This window comes from Grammomys surdaster, unplaced genomic scaffold, assembly GCF_004785775.1.
Source record: "Grammomys surdaster isolate TR1022 unplaced genomic scaffold, NIH_TR_1.0 655, whole genome shotgun sequence".
NCBI lineage: Eukaryota > Metazoa > Chordata > Mammalia > Rodentia > Muridae > Grammomys > Grammomys surdaster.
Genome location: NW_021605074.1, coordinates 391,596 through 415,769, shown reverse-complemented (window position 1 = coordinate 415,769; position 24,174 = coordinate 391,596). Strand labels below are relative to the sequence as shown.

At 42.1% G+C, this 24,174-nt stretch overlaps 1 protein-coding gene and 1 pseudogene across 1 annotated transcript in view; both read left to right on the top strand.

The window, feature by feature from the left end:
- The first annotated feature begins 3,272 nt into the window (after window positions 1-3,272).
- The window catches only part of Lims1 (LIM zinc finger domain containing 1), a 113,239-nt gene continuing 92,337 nt past the window's right edge, over window positions 3,273-24,174 (top strand). The window contains exon 1 of the mRNA XM_028782003.1: window positions 3,273-3,374. Coding sequence (XP_028637836.1) covers window positions 3,343-3,374 — 32 coding nt within the window. The 5' untranslated portion in view covers window positions 3,273-3,342. The remainder of the gene's footprint in view (window positions 3,375-24,174) is intronic.
- On the top strand, window positions 18,106-18,630 carry LOC114633432 (annotated as a pseudogene).

Sequence of the window (24,174 nt, the reverse complement as noted above, 5' to 3'; positions counted from 1 at the left end):
TAGTGAGACAAGATGCACCTAACCCTCGAGAGACTTGAGGCCCCAGGGAGTGGGGAGGTCTGGTGATGTGGGGGTGGGGTGGGGACGTCCTCTTGGAGACAGGGTGGGGAGGAGGTAAGGGATGAGGAACAGACAGAGGACAGACTGGGAGAGAGATAAAGACTGGATTGTAAAAAATGATTAAAGAATAAAAAATAAAAAAATGAAAAAAAAAAAAGAACTTCATATTTCAGGAGAGCAATGGAAGGAAGTCTCACTGTTTTGGTTACTGTTCTACTGTTGTGAAGAAATACCGTGACCCTGGCAACTCCTACAAGAGTATTTAATTGGAGTCTTGTGTACAGTTTCAGAGGGCTAGTCTGTAATTGTGGTGGGGAGTATAATGCTGGAGTAGTAGCTGAGAGCTTTACATACTGGTTTTGGCAGGCAGCAAACAGAGAAAAGACCAGGCAGAAACCTCAACCCTCACCCCTAGTTAAACCTCTTCTCCACCAAGACCGCACCGACTCCAACAAGGTTCCTTCCCCTATTCATCGGCAACCATCCACCAAGCGGGTTCCTTGCTGAGCTATTTATCCAACCCCAATACAAGAAATATTGTAAATGATGGGTTCAAGTAAATATTTAAAAATGGAGTCAGACTGGGTTCTTGTAAACGCCGCTGACCTCATGCATGACCACGTGGGAGTAATGGGATTCGTCCTGCAGAACTCAGCGGAGTGGAATTTCAGGAATGCTAAATGGTCCTTCTCTCAGAAACATCTTGCACAGATTTTCTCCTTGTCCAAGTTTTTTCTTAACATGATAAGAGTGGGGCTGGAACGTGGCTCAGTCCTTGCTCTCTATACATGAAGCCCTAGGCTCCGTTCTCAGGTGTGGTAAAGACCTTGGTGTTCAGAGAACAAGATGTTGGGCTCACCTTTGTCATCAACGTCACCAAATCTGGAATCAACTAAAATGTAACCCACTGGGCACTCCTGTGAATAGTTGTTTTTTTTAAATCAATTTATTTGAAGCCTGAAAGTAGGCAGTATTTTCTGGTGGTAGCCCAGACACAAGGACAAAAGTGTAAATATTGCTTTTTGCCTGTTTGCCCTCTTTGAGGTTCTTTGAGCTAACTTCTTTGAGCTTCCAATGTAGACTTCGAACAAGCAGCTCTCCAGGATTGTTCCAGGCCTTCAACACCAGATTTGGACTGTTGAATCATCTAACTTGTGCACTGAGCAACTACTGGATTCTTGGCTTCAGTGTGACTTTGAACCCAGGACATTTAGAGTCCAAGATTTCACTCTGAATTAATGCACAATATTGCCCACTACATAGTATTAATTTTCTAGTATAACAAAAATGGTGACGATTGAGTAAAACTTTGTTCTGAAGATACAGGAGTTGTCGAACTATATTATTTGGGGGCAGAAAAGTTTTTTCCTGACCTCTTTTTTTTCTTCTCCTTCCTTTCTCTAACTCTGGCCCAAACACAGATGGTTGTGAGCCACCATGTGGGATTTGAACTCATGACCTCCAGAAGAGCAACCAGTGCTCCTAACTACTGACCCATCTCACCAGCCCTCCCATGATCTCTTATTATACGCTTATGTGTAATAAGATTACAAATAAGATTACACAGATCAGCCTCACAGAGATCCCCCTGCCTCTGCCTCCTGGGTGCTGGGCTGCACCATCACAGTGTGCACCACTATGCACAGCTCAGAAAAATACATATTTAACTATTTCTTTTGAATATTCTTTTCAACAATTCTTTGTGGGGCTAAAGAAATAACTCAGCAGTGAAGCATGCTTGGTGCTCTTGCAGAGGACCCCAGTATAGTTCCCAGTATCCACAGGGCAGCTCACAAACATCTGTAACCCCAGATCCAAGAGCTCTAACGCTGCCCCGTAGTCTCTGAGGGGTACATAGGTGGTGAGGAGGCATATATGAATGCACACATACTCACACACACAATTTTTTCCATCTGTGTGTACTTTGTATTTCTGGTGTGCACATTCACACATATGTGGACAACTTCCAAATATCAAATTTTGTTTTTAAAAGCTGATTGTTGACAGCCAGAAACAAAAAAAAATAAATAAATAAAAGAAATTGTCATGGTGGCATCCTTTCTTATTCTGAGGTATTGTCAAGTTGAAAAAAATTGCAGTAAGAAATTCAATCCCGTTTTCTAGAGGAACCATATTTTTCTAAGCTTTCTTCGTGGCAGACTTTGGTCAACCACAGAAGTAGAATCACTCTTAGAGCACATTCCACAAATGGCATGACTATGATGAAGCTAAAAACCACTAATCAAGAGGCAGCCAGTTTTTACCCAACTATCCCAAAATGGCAGCAAGATTATTTTTCTTGTGGAAGCAAAAAATTTTAAATTCCATTTCGTTACATTTATTTAGTTATTTATTGTGTAAATGTGTTTGGAGGTCAAAGGACAATTGAGATGATTGTCTCCTTCCACTATGAGGGGCTCAGGGATTGAATTGTTGAGCCATCTTGCATGCCAGCTAAAATTCTGACAAGAGCAAGGACGTTCCCGCTGGGAATGGCCAATCCAGATGAGACTTCCATCTCTGGAAGACTGACTTCCAGGACATCCTCATTGGCAGTCTTGTTAGGACCGTCACACCCTGTACAACTCCCACACCCTGCAGACAGAACTAGGTGGCCCATCGCCAAGTTGAGTCAGAGCCTCAAGGCAAGGATACTCTTGCCTGTTCTTTGACCATCACACCCTTCCAAGTGTTCCCGGAGGTTAGACTCTGTGGTCCTCCAACCTCCCAACACCCATAAGCCTCTCTGCCTGCTTGAGGCCAGGAGAAGCGCCTACAGCCAAACTTGGAGAAAGCAGGCTCCCGGCCAAGCCGAAGAAGGGGTGGAACTATGTGGAGGAAGGAGGTGCTATGACAACTAAGGAGCGGGACCAAGACCCGAAACGGCCCAATGCTGGAGGGTCTTCGCCGAGCTCCACCTCCTAGCCATCGCCCCTTGACTTCGCTCCGCCCCTTTCCGGGCTCTCCCCCAGTCTACACTTCACACCGTCCCACCCCGCTGGTCTTAACCACGCCCTCTCAAAACTTCGCCACGCCCTAGCCCAACTTTGGCGGGCCTTAGCCACGCCCCCCCGCGTGAGCCTATGGGGGCGCTCTTCGGGGCGTGGTCAACGCCGCCATTTGCGGGCCACTACGGCTAGTGGCCGCGGGGCCGCCTCGTCCCGCCCCCTTCCTGCCTGGGACAGTCCCTCAAATCGACTGCTCGCCGCCGCAGCGAGGAAAGAGGGTGCGGCTGCCGCGGCGGGGACTGAGGCACAGACTGACCCGGCGTGGACCGCGGAGATGCTGGGCGTGGCGGCCGGAATGACCAACAGGTACGGCCACGCGCGCGCTCTGCGACCCGCCGCTGCCCGAGCCTCCTCTGGGCCGGGCCCGGCGGGCGGGCAACCTTTGCCTCCGCGCGGCCTGCGGCTGGCGAGAGGCCCGGACACGCACCGCCCAAGCCCGAGGCGGGAGAGGCCTTCATGGTCCTGCTGAGCTGTCTTATGCGGCCTAGGGGTGTGAGGGCAGAGGCTGTCCCAGAGTTTGGCTATAATACTTCACTTTCTACCGATAAGAAGAACGGATCAGAAGGTCTCAGGACACATACAGTCCGATACATTTGTTGTATTAGAAATGAAAACGGACGTGTAAAATGTTTATTCGCTGAATAATACGTGATATATTAACATGCATAACGCAATTTAATGAAAATGGTATACCCTAAACAGAAAAGTTAAGACGAACAGCCCGTTACATATTTTACAGATCCTTTCCATGTTTGTCTTAATAGAAAAAGCAGCTGGGTTTTCCGTTTGCATTGTCCGTTGTGATGTGTTTTGAATGAATTATTTAAAGGAAATTTGGTTTTAACTAGATGGACAGCATGAAGAGAAATATTCGAATGGCTTTTCCAGATAATTGTGGGTATTCGTTATTAATCCGCCAGAAGTTCAGAAGATGGTTTTTCAAAGGCTAGTTTTAATATGAAACCTGAGCTCACAATTATATGAAAATTCCTCAGACTATCTTATATTCGAATGGAACTGTTACTCATGTAATGGGTTTTTATTGGCTTACTCTATGAAGTAAGGTTCCGGATGCTAACACATCGTATTAATGTCTCTAAATGACTTTCGTTAACATCACCACCGGTTTCATTAAATTCTTAAGTATCCAGAAAGCTGTCAAACTCGAGATGCTTCATTTTTCAGCATTGCAATTTTCAGTGGCAATTGTGAAACTTTTCTCATTATCAACAAAATATTGCCAGTTGTTCCCAAAGTCTAGTTTCAAGGAAATGTTTGCTAATTGTGAGTCTAAGTCACCGTGGTTGTCTTTTTGTTGTTCTTGCAGAATAAATGGTATTTTAAGAAAAAGGTTTCTAATTCAGCACAGTGCTTAACATAGCCTATGCTTTTCCTTAAGATAGATTGCTTTGGTATGTAGCAGAAGCACTATATGCACACTTACCATTGGGTTCCAGGCACCAAGGAAGAGGATCAAGAGTTAAGAATTTGTACAGCCATTGTACTCATCATGAGCAATTACTGTATTGGCCATGGACATTTTTCACCTGGAAAAAAAGTTGATAGGGAATTGAAAATACACACAAGCTGTAAAGAAGAATGGATATACAGTATAATCTGGGAATAGAATAGAATAGAATACAATAGAATAGAATAGAATAGAATAGAATGGTGTCTTTGTAGGACTGTCAAGCGTGTTTCTGGTCTAGTGGCCTTCCCTGATCCTGTTCTCCCCCCCTTTTTTTCTTTCTTTTTTCTTTTTTTTTTCTTTTTTTTTTTTTTTTTTTTGGTTTTTCGATACAGGGTTTCTCTGTGTAGCCCTGGCTGTCCTGGAACTCTCTCTGTAGACCAGGCTGGCCTCAAACTCAGAAATCCGCCTGCCTTTGCTTCCCAAGTGCTGGGATTAAAGGCGTGCATCACCACTGTCCGGCAGTCCTGTCAGCTTCTTATCCCAAATCTCACTGTGTAGAATCTCACTCTTTGGCTGTCCTTGAATTTGTCAGCGCTCGTCCTGTCTGGCTTCTTGAGTGCTGGGGTTATAGATGTAACTACCATGTGTGCTCTACCCCCATTTTTATGCATTAAGTGCATCCATATTGGTCCACTACCTTGCCCTCAGACATCTACAGAACTGAAGCTATTGTACACATTGAACAGTTCTCCATTCCTTGTTCTCTCAGCTCTGGCAACCACCATTTTTCTCTCTTGTTTTAACTTTTTAGTACCCCAGATAAGTGTAGTTATACAGTCTTCCTTTCATGTGCCGTAGTTTGCTGAATGTACAGCAGTTTGTTGCACTTGTCACTTGAAAGACATTTTGGTGTTTGAGGTTTGTTTGTTTGTTTTTGAAATTAAAAATAAAGTTTCTGTGGATGTTTATGTATAGGTTTTAGTGTGAACATATGTTTTCCCTTTCTATAAAATAAATGTCTAAGTATATAAACTTACCAGATTGTACAGTAATTTTATGTTTAACTTTTTAAGAAACGGACGGAATGTTTTCCCAGAATGGCAGTATTATTTATTTCATCAAGGAAATGAAATTTATCTCATCACTTAAAGGAGAAATTGTCATTCTTATTCTATATATAAAGAATTCAGTAAAACTATCATGGCCTTCCAAGTATTTCTTTTTTTCTCTTTAACAGTTTGTATGTGTGTAGGCATATGCAGGTAAGTGCAGATACCTACAGAGGCCAGAGGGTGCCCCTGAGTCTGGAGTTACAGGTGGTTGTGAGTTGCCTGAATTGGGAATTAGGAATCGAACTTGGGTCTTCTGGAAGATTAATGTTCTCACTCAGTGAGCTGTCTTATTTCTTCAGCCCCCAAAGCATTTCTTGAATGAGAGCTGTAGTATGGACTTTTTATTCTTGGGGAGGTTGGTTGGTTGGTTGGTTGGAGACAGGATTTTGGCTTGGTTATGAGGACTTAGTGATTAAGAGCAGCCATGGGTCCTAAAGTTCCTGTAAGTAAGTGCCATCATGAACAAGGAAACTCTGGTGGCACTGAGTGTCTTTCTAAATTTGCAGTGTCCTATGTCTGCTTCTGAAGTAGGGAAATAGGCCTTGTGGGATGTTTTGCTTTGTTTTTATTTTTGTTTCAAGACTGGGTCTCATAGTCTAGGCTAGCCTTGAACTTACTGTGTAGCCATAGTAACGAAGAACGTAAAGTAACCAAGGATATAAACTAAGTAAGCCAAGGGTGATTTTGAGTTTCTCATCCTCCCCTTGAATGCTGGAATTAAACACGTCTCACCCGTTTTTCATGGGTTTCTACAGAGCTGAAGGTCAAACCCATGGTTTTAGGTATATTTAAGGGACGCACTCTACCACTTGAGGTACTATCCCCAGCCCTGAAATACCTTGGTTCTTTAACTGCTCTGTGCTCTACAGTCTTAGAGAAAAAAATAATCCATCAGGATCGTGTCCTTATTTATTTATTATGAGATGGTACAATATTGATTTTAGCATTTGCATTCTCTCCCTTTGTGTGAGCCTCCTGGCTCTTCTCCTTGGTAGTTCTTTATGTTGCTTGCTAAGTGTGAGTACTGGAAATGAGCTTTGTCTCCTTCGCTGGAAGGGCTCAGCCTCTCCTTCATGTGGAGAAACTCAGCAACCTCAGAAATTCATAATGGGAGAGCAGAACACAGTTCTGCAAGTGTATTTTCAATAGCATACATTTGTTCTTCAGACAATCATTTAAGTATGCCTCAGTTCAGACCATATTCTTGAGTAGGATTGCATTAGAATAGCAGGAAAAACATGTCAAACCACTTGTTGATTTTACAGTTCTTACAACTGCTCTAAGCTATGGTTTCTCAATTCAGGAAGACCATTTATATTTCCTACAGAACTGTTGCCTTAATGTATTCCAGAGGACTCAGAGGTTAATGTTGTAAGCTATTTAAAGCAAGAATTAAACAGCCTGTTGTGGTGGTGGTTGTTCTTAATTTTGTATATAGGTGTTTTGCTTGCGTGTATGTGTATATGTATGGACCGACCATGTGAGTGCAGTGCCCTCAGAGAGCACCGAGTTCCCAGGAACTGGAGTTTCAGAAGTTGTGAGGTAGTGCTCTTTTGTTTGTTTGTTTGTTTGTTTGTGGTTTTTTTTTTGAGACAGGGTTTCTCTGTGTAGCCCTGGCTGTCCTGGAACTCACTCTGTAGACCAGGCTGGCCTCGAACTCAGAAATCCGCCTGCCTCTGCCTCCCAAGTGCTGGGATTAAAGGCGTGCGCCACCACCGCCCGGCGAGCTGGTGCTCTTGATGGATCTTTCCAGCCTCCTGCAGTAGGAGTTTATGCCCCCTCATCTTGATGTTATTTCTTTCATTTGACAGCATCAGGTATTTCTACAGTAAAGCTTAGTGTGTGAATGGCACATACATGAGAGGACTGTATATTTTTTCTGCTTCTGTTTTCATGTTGAAGTACATTTTGGAGCTTTAATGAGTCCACCAACTTTAAAAAAAAAATGTGTATGGTTGTTTTGCCTGATGACATGCATGTCTGTATATCACGTGCTTGCAGTGCACGTGATGGTGTGGCCGTGCAGTTGGTTGTAAACCACCTTGTGCTGGGACTTACGGGGCATCTCTCCAGCTTCAAGCCAACTTAGTAGAGGGACAGGAAGCTATAGATAGAGTAAGCTTTGAGCAATGAACTCTGAATAGTGCCTTCTGTGAGGGGTGGGGAATTTGGCATTGGAAAGTAATTAGTGCTGGCCCGTTAGTAAAATGGAAGGGGCTAGGAAACTGTTTGATTGCTGTCACAATGCAGTAGAGACTAGGAGAGCCAACATCGTAGGACACCCAGGAGTCTAGGGCCTTTCTAGGATGTAGCATAAATTGACATACAGAACAAAAACATTAGCCGCCTCTCAAGAGGGTTTAGGAAATCTAGAAATCTAGAATGGGAGCAGGTTTTCTCTTTTGTTTTGTTTGGTATTGCTTTTTTTTTTCTAATTTGATTTTTTGAGTTAATTAAATTTTAAGTTTTTATTTTTATTTTATGTGTATGATGTGTATGTAAGTGTACCACTGCCGTGTATTGCCCACAGAAGCCAGGAGAGAATGTTATACCCCTTGGAACTGCAGTTACATGTAGTTATGAACCTCCATGTGGGTGCTGGGAATTGAACCCAGGTCCCTGGAAGGGCAGCCAGTACTCTTAACCACTGAGCCATCTTTCTAACCCCTGGGGTTTTTGTTTGCTTGTTTTTGTATTTTAATGCAAATCATTCCATTTGCACCTGATGAGATCTAAAATATGTGAGCTGCTGTCTTTGTTATTGAGTTTAAATGTTTATTATTCATATTGTTTGTAGATACTCTTAAACTGTGGTTGTGGTTGTATTACTTCATTCTGTTTGAAATATTAGAAAATGTCTCCTTTTTTTCCACCTCTCTCTCTCTCTCTCTCTCTCTCTCTCTCTCTCTCTCTCTCTCTCTCTCTCTCTCTCTCTCTCTCTTTTGAGACAAGAGTCTTATGCAGCCCAGACTGAGGTCTCTACATAGCAGAGGGTTTTGAGGCAAACCAAGTCTTTCAAAAACTTTACAAAAGCTTTATCCAGTGCTGGAGGTTCTGCAGTTTTATCAGATCTGGGCCTGCCTTTGTTGGATATATAGACTGTATTAACACAACAGAGTCCAGTTCAGCCACAGTCGTCTGGCATTCAGCATGCTCTTTCTCACCAGTAACATGGAAGACTTTGTGTGGGCACTGCTGGGGAAAGTCCACTCACAGCACACACTACAGATAGTTTCAACTCTGTGAGCTGTACGGTCTGTAATTAACTACTTGTTGTTATAGCCTAACAACAGCACAGGAATTAAGGAATGAATGAGATTGGGTGCAGTCCAATAAAATTTTAAAGTCTCAAGGAACCATGGAACTGTTTAAAGAGGTCTAACATTTATGTTACTGTAACCTTGAATCAGCAAAGAGAAAGCCTTATTATATTAGTGGACTAAAGACACTAATGAAGAGACGGATTCTAATTATGTAGATTTTTAAAAATGACCCAAATATATGCTTTGTATAAGAAATTCACCTTGTGCCGGGCAGTGGTGGCACATGCCTTCAATCCCAGCACTTGGGAGGCAGAGGCAGGTGGATTTCTGAGTTCGAGGCCAGCCTGGTCTACAGAGTGAGTTCCAGGACAGCCAGGGCTACACAGAGAAACCCTGTCTTTAAAAAAAAAAAAATCACCTTGTATCTATAACAATATAGACAAATTGAAAGTAAAAAAGATGGAAAAAGATACATTATGATGATAGCATTTAAAATAACTTACAGGAGACTTTATTTTTATTTATTTATTTATTTATTTATTTATCTATTTATTTATTTTTTAGTTTTTCGAGACAGGGTTTCTCTGTGTAGCCCTGGCTGTCCTGGAACTCACTCTGTAGACCAGGCTGGCCTCGAACTCAGAAATCCACCTGCCTCTGCCTCCCAAGTGCTGGGATTAAAGGCGTGCGCCACCACCGCCCGGCCTACAGGAGACTTTATTAATATCAATCATTGAAGAGTCAGATAAAATACACCTCAGGACAAAGTAAACAACCAGACATTGCAATCAACATGAATAGAAGATACCTTCTCGTTCTCAACATGGATTGTATACATACTCTGGTCTTCAGCATGGTAATGGCCTCCCAGGAACAAATCCAGCATTCACACCCAGACTCCTGAAGAATGACCAAAGCTGTGACCAGCATCTGTAAATCAACCCCTTCGAGACTGTTCAGTGTCAATGATATGACCTTGCAAAGGACTTCCCCAAGGTAAGAATAGCCTTTCAGCCTGACCCCTGAAGAACCACCCTGATGTGTGACCAGTATTTGTGACTCAGCCCAGGAAGGACTGATAGGACTAGTTAGTGTCTGTGACCAGACCTCACAGAAGATTGCCTAGGGATGTGAGAGTATTTGAGCCCCTAAAGGAAAGCCAAGAGAATAGAGACTGGAACCAGCTTGCAGGTGAGACTACACCCAAACTCTATAACTGTATCCATGCCGCTCTGTCTTGCTCACATTTATTCCTTTTTTGTTTGATAACCTATATTAATTTGTCAGGCCAGCTATATCCCAGACTTTTATTCTGTCTTTTTCTTCTTTCTCTGTATCTTTAAAAAACAAACAAACAAGCAAACAAAATCTAAAGCAGAGACATGGAGTGACACTGCTTACTGACTTGCTCCTCTTGTTTTGCTCAGCTTGCTTTCTTACATATTCTAGGACAGCCTGCCCAGAGAGTGCATTACTCCCACCAGCCAGGCCCGTCCTTATCAATCACAGGCACGCCTACAGGGCATCTGATGGTAGCATCTTCTCAACTCTCTTCAGATGACGAGCTTGTGTCAAGTTGACAGAATAATCAACACAATTTGTATGGATGCAGGCATACTGTAGTGCTAGAGTAAGAGGACGGTTTGTGGGAGTCGGTTCTCACCTTTCACTGTATGGGTCCAGAAGAAGCAAATTCAGTTCACTAGGCTTGGCTGCAAGCACCTTTAAGCACTGACCCAGCTTGCCACTGAGGCCACTGTCACTACCCCTCCTCCTCCTCTGGTTCCTCTTCTTCCTCTTCCTCTTCTTTTTCTTCCTCCTCTTTTTCCTCTTCTTCTTTCTCCTCCCCTCCTCCTTTTCTCCCCTTCCTCTTACGCTTTTCCCCTTTCCTTTTGACAGGCTTTTCCAAAGAGCGTAGTCTGAGCTGCTTTATGGAGTCTCCATATCTCAGCCCCCTGCTACATGAGAGTTCTAAGTTATCTCATAGCTTATATTTTAACTTTCCCTCCTTGTTTCATGATAAAGTACCATGTATCCCATGTTGGCCTCAGATTTGCTGTGTAGCTGAGGAGGACCTTGAACTCTTGGTCCTCCTGCCTCTACCTCCCAGGTGCTCAGGTCATAGGAATGCACTGTCATACTTGGCTTGTACAGTACTAGGGATTGAACCCAGGCCCCTGAGTGCTGGGTGAGCAGTGTGCCAACTAGGGTGTGTCCCCAGCTACCACACTCTTTCCACCCTACCTTTACACCACCTGCCTTATGCCCTCCTGTCCCTCCTGTTCCCCACTCCTCCTTACTCTTTGCTCTACTTTGTTTCTGCCAACTCACTGCGAATCACTGGCCTTACTTTCCTTTTTCCTCCACTCACTCCTGTAGTAATAGATTGTTGCATTGTGTACTATTCAGTAAATGCTTCTTTACTTCCTAAAAGGAGCTTGTTTAGTGTGGGGGGGTTTTGGGAGGGAGGGGATTGTTACTTTATCTTCATAGTGGGACTCTCCTTTAACAGTGATTGAGATAACAGTTTTCTGTTTTTGGAGAACGTTGGGAGTTGAGCTTGGTTTCCCCAACACTGTTGTAAGAGAGGAACATTATATCTGAACTCTACTATATAACTTACTCCTTCTTAAATATTGTAATCACTTTTTTTGGAGGAGGGGAGATTATTTTAAGGAAGAAAATCTAGCAGCCTAACCCCATATATACAAATCGCACTTAAAAACAAAACAGACAAACAAAAACCGTGAGGAGCCTAAACTCCAAGGCAGTCTGACTCCTCCAAGAGCTACTCATCTTATGTAATTCCCTGGAGTGACAGTAAGTTAGATGAAATCCCATTCAAAGACTACAAGTGTGGTAAGTATGCTCAAAGAGAAAGAGGATATTAATAACCCCTAAATGAATTCCAAGAAAACAGCTTTAAAAAGTAGGGGTTGGGGGTATAATACAGAAGATGAAACTGGACCTCAAAAGGGAAGCAAGTACTGAAAAAAAAAATACTGGAGATAGCTTTTACTAAATTGAGTAAAATCTTTGTGGATACCTCAAGAATAAAATGGATCAGAAGGATGATAGGATGTACTGTCTTGAGGGTAACGTAGAATTGGAATATTCAGTCTTGGCCATAGGAGGAAAATCTCCTGCTGAAGATTCAGGTAAACATGTTACTAACAGGAATATGGGTTAGGAGTTACTTACAAGAGCAAAAATGACTCATAACCACATCACCAAAGCCCACCCCACCATGGTTAGAAACATGAGCACAAAGCAAGAAACCTAGAGCACACTGCACAGCCTGCAAGCAGCTCAACGGGGTGGAGGGTGTTCCTTCCAAATGACTCGGTTGGTCTAAACCTCTTCTAGGCAGCTTGTCTCTGCTTCCTTCAGGTAGATGGTTTGGTGTCAGAGTCGTTAGGGAAACATTTTTAGTAAAATCATAGCAGGCAGTTCCATAAACCTATGAAAAGAATTGTGCGTATGAGTACAGTAGACTTTGATTGCTAGTAGTAAGCAGACAGATGCAAAAAGAACTCCCAATGTTATGTTATAGTTAAAACACTACATATCGGAAACAATAAGGTTTGTTAGAAGCTGGTAGAAAGAAATATAACAGATTTCTCAACAGAAACTGTAGAGGACTTAGAATGATATATTTCAAGACAGCAGCTGCCAATTCAGCCTACTATATTGGAATTAATGCACATCTTTCAATAATTGAATATTAATGGTTTCAATTGCCTAATCAAAAAATGTATAGTACCATATTTCTTTTAAAGCATTATCTAGTTCCATCTGTCAGAAAAGTCCATCTTCTAAAATGATAAAGGCTAGTGCCATTGCCCCTGGTTACCTCTAGAATTTAAAGGTAAGCCCCTATTGCTGGACGCCATGCACTTTGGATATAACACTCAAAGGATTAGAAGTGGATCTGACTTGGAAGCCTCCTTCATGAGGACTGGCTTTCATAGGAATGGGAAGCGCTATGCAAGCTGCCAAAGGAGAGAAGCAGCCATCTACACCGGAAGGACATATCTTAAAACTTTATAGGCCAATAAACTAGAAAACCCAAAAGTGGATGAATTTTACTGATACATATCACCTAACAAAATTAAAACAAAATGTGACAAAGCAATTCAAACAGATTCATAACAGGGAACAAAATTAAATCTGTAATAATAAATGTTCCAACTATAAAAGTCCAGGTCTAGATGGATTTATTAATGAATCCTCCGACCTTTAAACAGCAAACACTTTTCAAACTAGCCAATAAAACAAACAAGGAAGAAATGCTACCAGATTCTTTTTACAAAGGCAATATTATTCTATTACCAAAACCAGATAAAGACACAACAACAACAAAAAAATTAGGAATATTCTCTGGTGAATATAAATATCTCAAAACTGAATTCAACATTAAAAACATTAAAAAGTTCATTAGCCAAGGTGGGTGTGGTAATGCAACCCTTTAATCCCATCACTTGGGAGGCAGAAGCAGGCAGAGCTCTGTGAGTTAGAGGCCAGCCTGGTCTACAGAGTGAATTCCAGGACAGCCAGGGCTACACAGAGAAACCCTGTCTGGAGGTGGGAGTTGTACAAGTGAGAAGACCTGGTTTGCACCATATAAAAAGGTAGACTGGCTGCCCTAGTGCTATAAGGGGTGGAGATGGGGAGCAGTGGGGCTTGTAAAATTGTGGCATTATGTTTCATATCTGTGTCGTGAGTCATGTGATTTAGTCTTTGTAATTGTAACTGGTACACCAGAGTTTGTACCAGCCATTGCAAAATGAGTAAACAGAATCCTTATACTCCTTAAACCCATACAGTCTAGGAAGCTAAAGTACTAACGTTTCAAAGGACGTGCTTTCCTCGAGCCATCTCCAACTAGCCTACCTAATAGAGAATCAACACAGCCAGACAGTGATTTCCTCAGAGGCATTCCTCAGAGCAAACAGTGGTGTGATGTAGTGAATTGCTTATAGTACTGGGCAGGCAGATCCTTTATACAAAATGAAGTACAAATGTACTTTTATAGTGTAGAATATAAGAGCCTCATTTGTTTCCTGTTCTCTATCATGACTGAGATTTAGGGCTGGATAGATGGCTTGGAGGTTAAGAACACTTGCTCTTCTAGAGAACCGGAATTCAGATTCTCACACTCCTACCTTGTAGCTCCCAGTCATCTGTAATTGTAGCCCCAGGGAATTTGACACGATCTCTTGGCCTCCATGAACATCTGCATAACATGTACTTACGTAGACAGGAGCATACACATAAATACAAATAAATCAAGTCTGAATTCATTCTAAGACATGGGAACAATGATGACATTCATTAGGGATTGTTGTATTTTAAAGTTAGATTTAATGTAGATCCTGGTAGTGTTTTGTTTGTTTGAGATGGTTTCATTTTGTAGCTCATGCTGGCATGGAACTCTCTATGTGACCCCTAGCTAGCCTGGAACTCTAAATGATCCTCCTGTCTCAGATTCCCTCCTGTCTCAGATTCCCCAGTGCTGAGATTACAGGTGAGAGCTACCAAACCCAATTACAAATCTTGAATAAAGTTTTTTTTCCTCACTCTATAAAATTGTTAAGATTATACTATGTACACTTACCATAATATACCTTTGAGTTGTGGGAAGTAGGCCATGTTGTTGCCCAGACTGATAAGGTGACCAGAACAGATGTGCACTTTATCAGCAAAGGGGACTGTAGGGCACAGGTGGACTGTGATGGGAGTGAGGATGGGTTAGGCATGATTGTGACTTTGTAACCAGAGTTTTCAGGCAAAAGCCCAGCTCCAGCAGTGTTAGGAAGGCAGCCTCAGCTACCTGTCCCACCACACCAAGTAATGAATATTGGCGAAAAGCAGAGAAAGAGTTCAGTCAACATTGGGAAGAGAAGAAAAAAGGCCCTGTAGGCCAAGTTCATCTGTGGGGTACTGACATGGGCTTTAGTTGAAGTAGATTAAAAATTAGAGCACTGCCTAATTAAGCAGTTCTGGTCAAGGAGTAGTCTAGTTAACCTTTGTTTCCATTCTGGTTCTACAAGGTGCTGAAGAAGGTTAGGGAATCCACCTGGTTTGAGATGGTTACTTCCGCTCCAGGGCATGTAGCCACACCCATCACAGATGTAATTGCTTATATTGAGAGAATGGTCTTTTCTGTGTGGCCCTGCCATTTCTAAGATCCAAGGTAGTACAAAGCTTTCTGATGATTGGCTTATCTTTGTATCTTCAGCCTTAAAGGAGATGAAATGGGTTAGGCAGATAATCAGTTCTTGACTGGCTATCGTGGCTGTGCAAGATCAGGCAGGAGTCTAACCAGAGTAAAAGAGATAGGCACAGATGGAGGCAGAGATGCCAGGCTTCATCCTGCTTTTTTATCTGGTGAGCTTAGGTAAGAAGTCAATTTCTTTTAGCAAGAGCAACTTTTAAGTGTTTATTATATCTCTAGCACAGACGAACTTGCTGGTTGGCTCCAAGGCACTGGGTACTTCTCTGGGTAGCTACTCTTCTTCAAAAACAGAAACAGAGTTTCATAAAAGTGGTATGTGTTGGGCCTGTAATTAGCAAGTAGGGGACCTTTGGGAATTTGATTTCTATCTTCCCTCTAGTTCAGTTTATTCTTTGCTGTTTCAGAATATTTACAAATACAGGCTAACCTTACTTAACCTCAGGCTTGAGTTGAATGCCCGTTGTCCTTATGCAGAGTTTTAGAAAAAAATCAAATATTCATTCATTTCTTCAGTTTTTCTCATTCAGAGACTTTTTAAGGACATGGTGCCTAGACCATCAAAGCTGCAGGCCATTGCCTGTAATAGAATATTGAGGTTTTTTATGGAAGGCTGGTGGTGCTTAGAAGGCTGTCAGCATAGTTCTTGTTTTGGAAAACAATACAGACTGGTCTAGTGAAGGGTATAGTCTTTCTTAGACTCTGGAGATGGAATCGTTCATCCATTGTATGAGCAGTCTTGTTGAGTGTAGATAGTGACACGTGGATAAAGTCACAGAGGTGAGGCAGGTAGAAAGCTAGGGAAGAGATTGAGGATGTGGGAAAAGAAAAGAAATCTGATTGGAGCCTCTTCCCAGCCAAGAATTAAGAATTCTAGTGTAATAAATTCAGGACAGGCTCTCATGCTTTAAATCCCAGTACTCTGAACACAGAAGCTCTCTACCTGGTCTACAATAGTGAATTCCAGGCTGCCAGAACTATATAGTAGACCCTCTTTCAGAGACAAAACATCCTAGTATAATCAACAGTATTTGCTGTGAAGATTATCAACTTAGGGATAATATTCCCTTTAAAAAGTTTTTTTGTTATTTATTTTATGTATAAAGGTGTTTTGCCTGCATATATATCTGTTCTATATGCATGCCTGGCATCCAAGGAATCCAGAAGAGGAATCCTCTGAGACTACAGTTACAGAAAGTTGTGAGCTACCATGTGGATACTAGGAATTGAACATGGGTCCTCTGTAAGAGCAGCCAATGGTCTTAACTGCAGAACCATCTCTCCAGCCCAAGATAACATTCCGTTTAAATATTTCATGCTAAAATAGCAATGAAATATGTTTAAGGCCTAAGATTATATGTTTTTCAAGTACAGCTTTACTCTTTATACACACAGACAATATTTTTTAAAATGCTAAGAAAAGTGTTAACTTCCCCTGTAACCCTTGCAACGTAGGTTTTACCCTGTTAGCTATAATCCTATATACCTCAGGAACTACCTTTTGATTTCTCTTAGGTTCCTTAGCAGGGATTTAAGGTGTAAGGTCAGAATCCACCAAAGGCAGTATATATGGCCACTATAAAGACACTTGAGATGCCCACACCATTCTCTTGGGTATCTTCCTTTCTTTCTCTAAGTTGCTTTAGTCATGGTGTTTTATCGCAGCAAAAGTAACGAAGACATGCCCTATATTAGTCACTTAACTGGAGTCCTGGAAGACTGAGGTTCGGGCTCTAAGGCTTCTATTGCACTTTTTTAAAGCTTAGTACTGTACACAGAGGTACACAAGTGCTTCTGTTGTCTCTAATACTCTACTGTCTGCTGTCCCTTGTCCTGATTGTAAACAACAGAAAACAATTTTTCGTAACAGAAGCTAAAAAAGGAACTTAGTAAAACGCTGTAGGTTAGGACAAAAGAAAGACCAGGCATCTTCAGGTTGTCTCTCTTGAGTCAGCTCCAGCTGTGCTTCATGCTTCTTGAGTTACGATTCCCATATTGGGAGCAGAGAAGTCTGTCTAACCTTATTTGGACATGTGCTCATCCTTGCTCTCTGAAGTCAGGGATTTCCCCACCCCCACCCCACCATTTATTAAATATTCTTCCATTTGTTTGTTTTCCAGTGTTAGAGATTGAGCCTGGGGGCCCTGTGCCTCGCAGGGAAGTCCTCCACCTCTGGGCTAGGTCCTCAGCTCTCAGGGTCTCCATAGTCACTCTTACTAAGAGAAGAAGAAGAAGAAATGAAGAAGTAGAAGGAGAAGTAGAGAAATGAAGTACAGAAAATCATAGCTGTCCACTACAAGATTTTTACCTCATTGACGACTTGATGCTTAAACAAGCAAGCTAGGGTCTTAGAGTGTCATTTGGTGGTAAGATGTGTGTTTAGCTTACACGATGCCTTAGGTTTAATCCCAAGCATCTCTCTCTCTCTCTCTCTCCCTGCCCCTCTCTCTCTCTCTCTCTCTCTCCCTGCCTCCCTCTCTCTCTCTCTCTCTCTCACACACACACACACACACACACACACACACACACCCCATTAGTTGAAGAAGCTACTACTCAGCAGATGTACTCCATCTGTCATACAGGATTTTTTTTAAGTTACTATTATTGTGCATGTGCATGACGTGTTTCTGGATGTACATAGCATGGTTCATGCGCAGAGGCCAGGGGACAGCTTTGCGGAGCTGGTTCTCTTGTTTTCCACGTTTAGTTAGACTCCAGGGATCAAACTCAGCTTGCCAGCCTTGTGCAGCACGCGCCTTTACTCAGTAAGCCCTCTCACTGGATGTTAGGTAGGTTTTTAAGAGTGCTAGAGAAAAAAACACAGAAGACAGGCATTGTGGTACTTTTCTGTAATCCTATCACTGAAGAAACTGAAGCAGGAGGATCATGAGTTGAAGGCCAGCCTGGGCTCTTTAAAGAATTCGAAGATATCTTGGATTACATAAAGAGGCCATGTCTTAGAGCAAGCATCCAGCAGCTGAGAGAAGCAGACTTCTTAGTTCCAAAGCCTACAGCCATGGCCTGGAACCTAAAAGTGAAGATGCTGGGGGATGATGAGTTCCTGGTATCTCTGACTAACTCCATGATGCTGTCAGAACTGAAGAAGCAGATTGCCTGGAAGATTGGTGTGCCAGCTTTCCAGTAGCGCCTGGCCCACCTAAGTGGTGAAGTGCTACAGGACGGTGTTACCCTTTCTAGGCTGGGTCTGGGTCCTGACAGCACAGTCATGCTAATGGTACAGAACTGCATCCATCCTCGGAATATCCTGGTGAGGAATGCAAGGGGCCATAGCAATATCTATGAGGTCCAGCTGACACAGACTGTAGAAGTGCTTAAGAGGCAGGTGTCCCAGCAGGAGCAAGTCCATGAAGACCAGTTCTGGCTGAGCTTCGAGGGAAGGCCCATGGAGGACAAAGAGCCACTGGGGGAGTATGGCCTAAAGTCCCAGTGCACAGTCATCATGAATTTGTGCCTGAGAGGGGGAGGGGACTACTATGCCTAAGGCCCCTATCCACAGCCAGTGTTGATTATAAAAGATGATGCAATAAAAAGTTCTGCCTCCAAAAAAAAAAAAAGAGGGCATGTCTTAGGGAATGGGACGCAGACACGGTGGGGGGAAGATGGAAGAAGAGAATTTTCCCCCAAATTTGAGCTATAGAGGAGCGGGGGGGGGGTGTACATGTGAGACTGGAAAAATATAGTCTGAAAGAAACAGAATAGTAAAGCTATTCAAGTTTATATGATAAAAATTAGAAGAGACTTCAGTGGCTAGGTAAGGTGGTATATAACTGCAGTCCAAGCACCTGGAGGAATAAGGAGGGAGGATTGTAAACTGGAGGCCAGTGAGGCCACACAGCGAGTTCCCTACTGAAAGAAGGGAGAGAAGGGAACAGACTGACAGATATAGGCCAGGTCCTCATACTGCAGGATGCTCCAGGCCACTTCACTATGGGGAGGTATCACATTTGGGAAGGATCAGCAGTGCTGATCAAATTTACTCCATTGAAATTTAACTGTAAATACTAAAAAACATTTCTTCATGCTTATGAGGCATAGAGTTAGGTTGAGGTAGGATAGGATTCTTCATATGAGACCCCTGTGTTGTGGTCATATCTAATAAATAAACTAATGTAGATCTAGACAGATCTCAGCATCAGAAATCACTGCTGGGATCTGTAAGCTGTTAAGGAGAGACCCATAAAGAATTAGAATTTATGTGTGTGAGCCCATCCTCATGAGAAAACATGCTGTACCTTTTGGAGACCTCCTCATCTTAGAACAATTTGTAGGGATCATTTTGTCAGCCCCATTCAGGGCAGGCACATCCTTCTGGATGTTGTTTTAACTTGGTTCTCTTTTCCCACCTCACCCCCAACCCCCACTTGGTTTTTGAGACAGGATTTCTCTGTGTGGCCCTGGCTGTCCTGGAACATGCTCTATAAACTAGACAGGCCTCAAACTCAATCCGCCTTCCTCTACCTCCCCGAATGCTGGAATAAAAGGTGAGTACCATCCCACCCCCACTCCCGGCTTGGTGCTGTTAAATAATTGTTGCTGTTTGGTTACTGCAAATGGCTTTGGCCACTGCTGTGTAAAGTTACAGAGCCAGCTGAGGACTGGCTCACACTTGGCAAGATCTAAAGGAGTCATGATAATGGAGCCTTTGTATAAGCACTATCTGGACTAACATCTCTCTGAGGCAAGGCTCAGGATCATGGAATCTTAAGTGGAGGTTTTGGAAAGTGGTCCTGTTCTCTTCTGTTAGAAATGATGACCGCAGGCTTGAAGGAACAGTTTGAGGCTATTCTTGCTGTTTAGGAAGAATTCTTTACTGTGTAAACTGTCCTGATACATTTCATAAACTGCTAAGGAACATGAGATTTCAAGTGCAGAGTGGCTTCTGTAGATCTAAACCAGCTTTCCAGAGTCTCTGGGGACCCTCTCTTGTGTACACACCACAGCTACTGCTGTGGATTCTGATAGACTTCACCATATGAGGAAGAGCTGTGGGATACTTGAGTCTCAATTTGAATGTGTACAATTTGTTAGAATTACAGCAATCTCTGGACTTTAGGCAAACCTAAGACTGCTTAGCTTCCAGTTAGAGAATCTTGAACACTTGCATATTTTTCATTAGATTCAATCTCCACAGCTTTTGTAAAATAAATAAATAAAATTTTAAAAATCAAGCTATTTCCCTCTTCCTTTTTTTTTTTTTTTTTTTTTTTTTTTAGATGAACCAGTTGAAACCAGAAACCCCTTATCTCCTCACAAATTGGCCAGTGGCTTACTGGTGAAAGGGAGACCTGCCTGGATCCTGACATTTCAGATCTCATGTGTTTCTGTGGTATTAAACTGCCTCTGAGAAGTCTGTTTAGTAATGAGGAGCAAGATATTTAAACTGGTTATTCTCTGGGCAGTGGTGGCGCACGCCTTTAATCCCAGCACTTGGGAGGCAGAGGCAGGCGGATTTCTGAGTTCGAGAGTTCGAGGCTAGCCTGGTCTACAGAGTGAGTTCCAGGACAGCCAGGGCTACACAGAGAAACCCTGTCTCGAAAAAGCAAACCAAAAATAATAATAATAATAGTAAACTGGTTATTCTGGTGGGGCATAGTGGTTCACTTCTTTAATCCCAGCACTTGGAGACAAATCTCTGTTAGAGACCAGCCTGGTTCACAAGAGTGAGTTCCAGAACAGCCAGAGCTACATATTGAGACCCTGTTTTGAAAATAAATTAAAAACCTGGTTATTCTGAAACCAAGCAAACTCCCAGACATTTTACCAAGTTCCAGCTATTAAGTTACTAAGGTGCAAAAGGTTGGAGAGGGTAGGGACTAGTGGCAGCTCATGGTTAGTACCTTTCAAGGGCAGCCTTTCGTTTCGGTGTCTTTATGCTATTTGTAGAGTTTCTTTCCATTAGAGATAAAGCACAGTGATTTCACCTTTCATTATTTTGTTATGTGTTCTTCAGATATTCTGTACCATGTTTTATGAGCCAGAGTCTCTCATTAGCCTATGGCTTGCTTTGCTGAGTAGTGTAGACTGGCTAGACAGTGAACCTCAGAGCTCTGTCTCACACAAGTATATTAGGTCTTTTTTATGTGGGTTCTGGGTATCAAACTTAGGTTCTCACGTTTATACAGTCAACATTTTACTGACTGAACCATTTTCCCATGTCTTCGTTACTTTTCTATTGTTGTGAAGAGATACCATGACCAAGGCAACTCATTTAAAAACCATTTAATTGGGGACTTATTTACATTTCAGAGGTTGAGTCCATTAAGGAGAGTGGCAGGCATGCTGCTGGAGCATTAGCTAAGAACTTATATCTGATCCACAAGCAACAGACAGAGAGAAAGAGACTAGGCCTGACATGGGCTTTTGAAACCTCCAAGCCTACCCCCAATACTATACCTTCTCTAACAAGGCTATACCTCCTAGTACTTCCTAAGTAGTCTACCAGGTAGGAGCCAAAGAGTCAAACATATGAGCCTATTAGGGCCATTTACATTCAGACCACCACATGCGAACTACAGAAATTTCTCTTGACTTGTTGCTTAGCCAGAATTTATTTTAATTGTCCAAAGTAGGCAATTACTTATATTCCATAAAGAGTTAAAAAAAAGTAATCTTTTTGAATTGTCTCATAGTGTTTTAATAATTTCCCAAAATATTGCTTTTGTTTTATATTACAGCATTAGTTTTGAATTATGTTAGGAACTTTCATAATTACGGAAAGAACATAATAAGAATTAACTTTTTTAAACTGGGCGGTAGTGGCCCGTGCCTTTAATGCCAGCACTCAGGAGGCAGAGGCAGGCGGATCTCTGTGAGTTCAAGGACAGTGACATTTACAGAGTGAGTTCCAAGGTACCCAGAGTTACACAGGAAACCGTGTCTCAAAACAACAACAAACCAAAACAAAACACATACACAAGAAAAAGAACAAAGAATTAACTTTTATGTAACATCCTTTGTTGAAAAGAATTAAAAAATTCTTTTCTTAATCTTTTAAAATATGTTTTTACCGTCTATCCTCAACTGATACTTGTATAAGATTAGATATATTCCTTGATCGTTATGGAATACAGTCCTTTTTTAATTAAAAATAATTTTTGTACACTATATTCTGGTCACAATTTCCCCTTCCCCAACTCTTTCCAGACCTTCCTTCTCCAACTCTTCACTTGCCCAACTCCATACCTTTCTCTCTCTTTAGAGGACAAATGAAAATAAAGGAAAAAAATTAAAAGAAATACATGTAAAAATACATAAACAAAACCCATAAAAACACTAAATCAGAAACCATAACCTTCACGTAAAAGACCAGTAAAACAAACAAACAAAATGCCAAACAAAGCAATATAAGATAGAAAGTCTACAAAAATATTATTGAGTTAATTTTGTATTGGCCATCTACTGGTAGGCATGGGGCCTACCTTCAAGTGTGGTTAATGTACCCAGGGTGGAGTCTCTTTCCTTAATGTTCATTTGTAGGAAGTTTGTGGGTATCTCCCTTTGTATGGGAGTATGTACCCTTTTATAATATTTTTATTGAGTACATCAGTACTTAAGCATATATGCATACAGTTTTAAAATGGTTTGATTGATGGTCATAAACACCTCATCTGAGCATGACATTCTACAAATGTTTATTCTAGGGGCTTAGTCACTTCCCCATCACCATGGGGTACTGGTTAGAGACCTTCCCATTCTTCATTTACTGAACTGAGGGACAGTTGGTGGTGAAGGACTCCTTGGTACCACACATAACCTATAACACATAACATAGTTCTATATGTTAATCTAGAATTGACAATCGTGTTTGTTAATTCTATATTTTCATGATCAGACACCAACTGGATGTCCTATATGTATTTACTTAATGAACACTGGGGTTGTTATTCTTTCTCTCCTGGACTGTTGGATCAGCTCCCTAATTAGTGTGTCTGCTCCCCACTTACACAACAGCTGGAGTGTCTTGTTACAACTCCTATGTCGTAACCCTTCATTCTTGTTCGATATCATCCTGCTGGTCATTGTTTTCTCTTGAGGCATAGCCACAGTCGTTACAGTAACTGGCCATGCTCCCCTAAAAATAGATGATTTATGGGATTTGGGTCATATAGAGTGATAAGTACAAAATTTTAAAGATTATTTTCAAGATAGATTGGCAATCTAGAGACCTAGGGAGAAACCCGTGCTGTAATTCAGACCTACAGATTCCGTGACTTCACGCTCACATTCACTGTCAAGCAACACCTCTTCTCAGAAGCGCTCGCTGGCTGTTGGCCGAGTATGTGATTGAGCACATAGTCATGGAAACAACATGCTTCACCTTCAGAAGTCTTGAAACATGAGTGTGATGTTGGCATATTAGGGCTGAAGCTGGAATTGGATTTGCCAAAAAGATAATAAATGATAACACCATTAAAAAATATAAGGCTGTGGTGACAGTGCAGCTTGAAGGAACTTACTTCTTCAGTGGAGAAGGGCTATGGAGTATGGGGAGGAAAAGGACACGAGTCACTTAAATCATCCTGGAAAACCATTACCTACAAATTCTATCCCAGGGACCCCAGTACTTTAAGAGAAGCTCAAACTTTAAGGAAATATGAGCACTGGGCAAGATTTCTGAGTAGAAACCAGAGTTACTCTGTGTGCGTTACCTCTACAATGCTTGACTCTCTACTGTGAGTTCTGTTAAAAAGCCTAACTTCCTTGTTTCTACAGCTGTGCCACCAACAAACAAAGGCGTAGTTTCTTATATCTCACTAACAGGTCTTACTTACTCTTTGTTTGTTGTTTGTTGGTTGGTGGTAGTCACCATAATCCGTATTATGGTTTGGATAGGAAATACTCCCCAAAAGCGTGTTGTTGAAAGAGTGGTTCCTATTACTGTGTTTCCAGCCAGTGCTTTGGGGAAGTGATTAGATCTGTGGGGTGCTAGCTTAATTTGCTTCTCTCTGGTTATAAAACACTAACCAAAACAGAAAGGATTTATTTGGCTTATGAGTTGCGTGGTGCATTAAACTGTCTTCCCCCGGCCCCCAAGGAAGGAACTGAAACAGGATCCCTGGAGGAA